The sequence below is a fragment of the Gorilla gorilla genome, chromosome 9 (assembly GCF_029281585.2).
Source record: "Gorilla gorilla gorilla isolate KB3781 chromosome 9, NHGRI_mGorGor1-v2.1_pri, whole genome shotgun sequence".
Taxonomy (NCBI): domain Eukaryota; kingdom Metazoa; phylum Chordata; class Mammalia; order Primates; family Hominidae; genus Gorilla; species Gorilla gorilla.
In genome coordinates this window covers 11,421,037-11,424,283 of record NC_073233.2, presented here as the reverse complement: position 1 = coordinate 11,424,283, position 3,247 = coordinate 11,421,037, and the positions used below count along the sequence as shown (strand labels likewise).

General features: G+C 35.8%; 1 protein-coding gene across 1 annotated transcript; it reads right to left on the bottom strand.

Moving 5' to 3' along the window:
• Window positions 1–479: 479 nt before the first annotated feature.
• Window positions 480–1,415, bottom strand: LOC101149668 (olfactory receptor 52E2-like). The gene has a single exon (XM_019036089.3). It carries the CDS (start codon window positions 1,413–1,415, stop codon window positions 480–482), a length of 936 nt encoding a protein of 311 aa, XP_018891634.2.
• Between the last annotated feature and the right edge of the window lie 1,832 nt (window positions 1,416–3,247).

Sequence of the window (3,247 nt, the reverse complement as noted above, 5' to 3'; positions counted from 1 at the left end):
CTTTATTATGGAATAAAAATGACTGATATTTCTAGATATAAAAAGAAGTAAAAACAAAAAGGAAAGATAGGATGGCATGCACGGTAAGAAGAGAGAAACAGATACAGACAGGCCTGGAGATAAAGGAGCGAGAAACATGAAAACACCTGCATGAATGACATAGGTGGATAGTTCACAAAACACGGCACGCTTTCTAAAATCCTACTTTAAATTTACTGCCATAATTGATAAAAATTACATACAAAAACTCTGATTGACTGTCATTTATCATATAAATTGAATATCAAAGCTTAGGCTTTAGCTTTCTTAATTCATTTATCATATAAATTGAATATCAAAGCTTAGGCTTTAGCTTTCTTAATTCAATAACATACTTACAGGAAGGAGCTGTCAAATAAGCTTAAATTTACTGTAGGAAGGTATTTCTGTGCTCAAAAAGTCCTTCTTATATGTATTAGATGCTATTCCTTTTCAATTTCTTATTTTTGTAAGAATATTTTCTTCACACAGTCATAGATCTGCTTGGTTCTGACTCCATATATGACAGCATTGAGCATTGGTGGCACCACAACATAGAGATTGGCTAGGAGTATATGGATATAGCGGGGCACATTTCCGCCAAAGCGATGAGTCATAAAGGAAAAGAGGGCTGGTGTATAGAAGGCAAGGATTACACACACATGTGAACCACATGTGCTGAGGGACTTGAGTCGGGCTTTACAGGAAGGATGATGGAAAACAGCGTGAAGTATTTGCACATAAGAAAGGGCAATGGCTATGATGTCGAATACTAGGATTGAAATAGCACCCAAGCCATAGATGATATTGATCTTGATACTGGAACAAGACAGATGAGCAAGATGCATGTGCTCACAGTAGGTGTGGGGAATGACGTGATTCCCACAGAAGGGCAACCGCAAAATGAGAAAAACAAATAGAATAACAGACATAAATGACCTCACTAACACACCAACACCAATCACAGAAACAGCCTTTTTGGTGAGGATGGTGCTATATCGTAGCGGGTTGCAGATGGCCACAAAGTGGTCATAAGCCATTCCCACGAGGACTGCTGACTCCATGCCAGTAAAGTTGTGGATGAAAAACATCTGGATGAGGCAGGCATCACAGATAATCTCCCTGAGGCTAAACCAGAAGATCCCAAGCATCTTAGGGATGGTAGCTGTTGAAAGGCCCAAGTCAATGGTGGCCGACATGGCCAGGAAGTAGAACATGGGCTGGTGTAGGCTGCTGTCAGTCTTGATCACAAGTAAAATAGTGAAGTGCCCTATGAGTGCAATTATGTACACAGCACAAAAGGGAAAGCCGATCCAGATGTGAAGTGTTTCTAGCCCTGGGATCCCCAGCAACGGGAAGGAGGAGGGGTGAAACTGGGTGTCATTGGGAAGGAACATCCTGCTTGTGAATGCATAAGTCCATGATCTTTATGACTATATGTGTGCCAATGAGCAGGAAAACAGGTAAAATTCTGCAGAATTGAAAACCAAAAAAATTCACACGATTAGAAATGTACTACATAAAGAACAATCGAAAATGTGAATTCTCAGCGAGAAGGGTCTGGATGAATTTAAGCAGTGGATGGTAATAAAAAGTTTGACATAACATATTCCTCTGTTTTAATACTTTTCTTCTCATCAGTTTGCAATGGTCTCATCACGGATATTATGCTACAATTTTATCTTAATACCCATTTCATTTATTACCCTCTCTTACCATCACACAGAATTTACTTTCAATTCAGACATACATAGAGCTGTCAGGCCGCATAGTGATTTCTATTTCTTCCATTTGGTTAGATGGCAACACACAGGTGTTAACATACAAAATGGGTAAGAAGTTGTTAATGAAAACACAGATTCATTAAGATGTAATCTAAAATATTGAAAATATTTTTTCAGTGCAAGTTAATTTTATTAATACATAATAGTTGCACATAATTATGGTGTGCATGTGGTATACTGATACATACGTGTAACGTGTAAAATGTGTAATGATCACATCAGGGTAATGAGGATATCCGTAATCTCCAACATTTATCATTTCTCTGTGTTAGAAACATTCCAAATCTTCTCTCATGGCTATTTTGAAATATACTACAAATTTTTGTTAACTATAATTACCCTACTGTGCTATTAAACACTATAACTTATTTATTTTATCTAACTATATTTTTGTACCCATTAACCAACCTCCCTTCGTCCCCCCTCACCCTTACACACTTCCCCACCTCTGGTAACCATCATTCTACTCACTATTTGCATGAGATCAATTTTGTTTTAGATACAACGTATTAATGAGAACAGGAGACATTTGTCTTTCTGTGCTTAGCTTACTTCAGTTTACATAATGTCCTCTAGTTCTATCCATGTTTTTAAAGAATTAAACGTGGCCCATTTATTATTATTCATTCATCATTATTACATAATAATGAAGTAAATGTAGTAAAACAGCAGCATCAACTACCATTTATTAATGTACTGTTTCCTACTTGAAATTCTATGCTAGAATCCGTGCAAATAGCAGATATCATTTCTGTAAACATATTGGAGAGCATATTTAACCATATTTTACAACGTGTCTGAGCCTCAACTAGTTTAAGGACTCATCAAACTATATGCATGAAATATCTATAATTATAGAATCAGAAAAAGGAAATAGGAAAATAATGAATTAAAATGGAAAGAGAGTAGAAATAAGGAAGAGATGATTTGTATCTTATTTGAGTCATATTTGCCAAACTTCCCCTCCTCTCACACACAGTAACACAGGTAATCTCTTTTAAACACACATGCGTCTGAATAAGAGATATCATTATCTTTATTTTAAATCTGAGACGCTTAGATTTTGAGTGTTTAAGGTAGATGAAAAACATGTTGAAGAAAAGAGTAGAAAGAGAAAAATACAATCTGAGCATTGAGTTATTAGAAGTAAAAATATATATATATATCATTTCTAAAGCTACCTAAATTGTTTTGACATATTTTCATGTACCTTACTTATGGCATTTGTTAGAGGAATATTTTCAAGGCATTCAATCATTCATTAAGTGTAATTATTATATAGTAAAAAGTCTTTTGTTCATTTTTTATCATTGGAGGAGTCCAGAGCAGCAATACTAATTATGACTATAGTTTCCAGAAGACAATCAGGATGTGGGCTAAACATTAACATGAGAGAAGCAAAGCCAAGAAGAGGAGGTTCCGTGATAAACAGGTGGTGGGAGGAG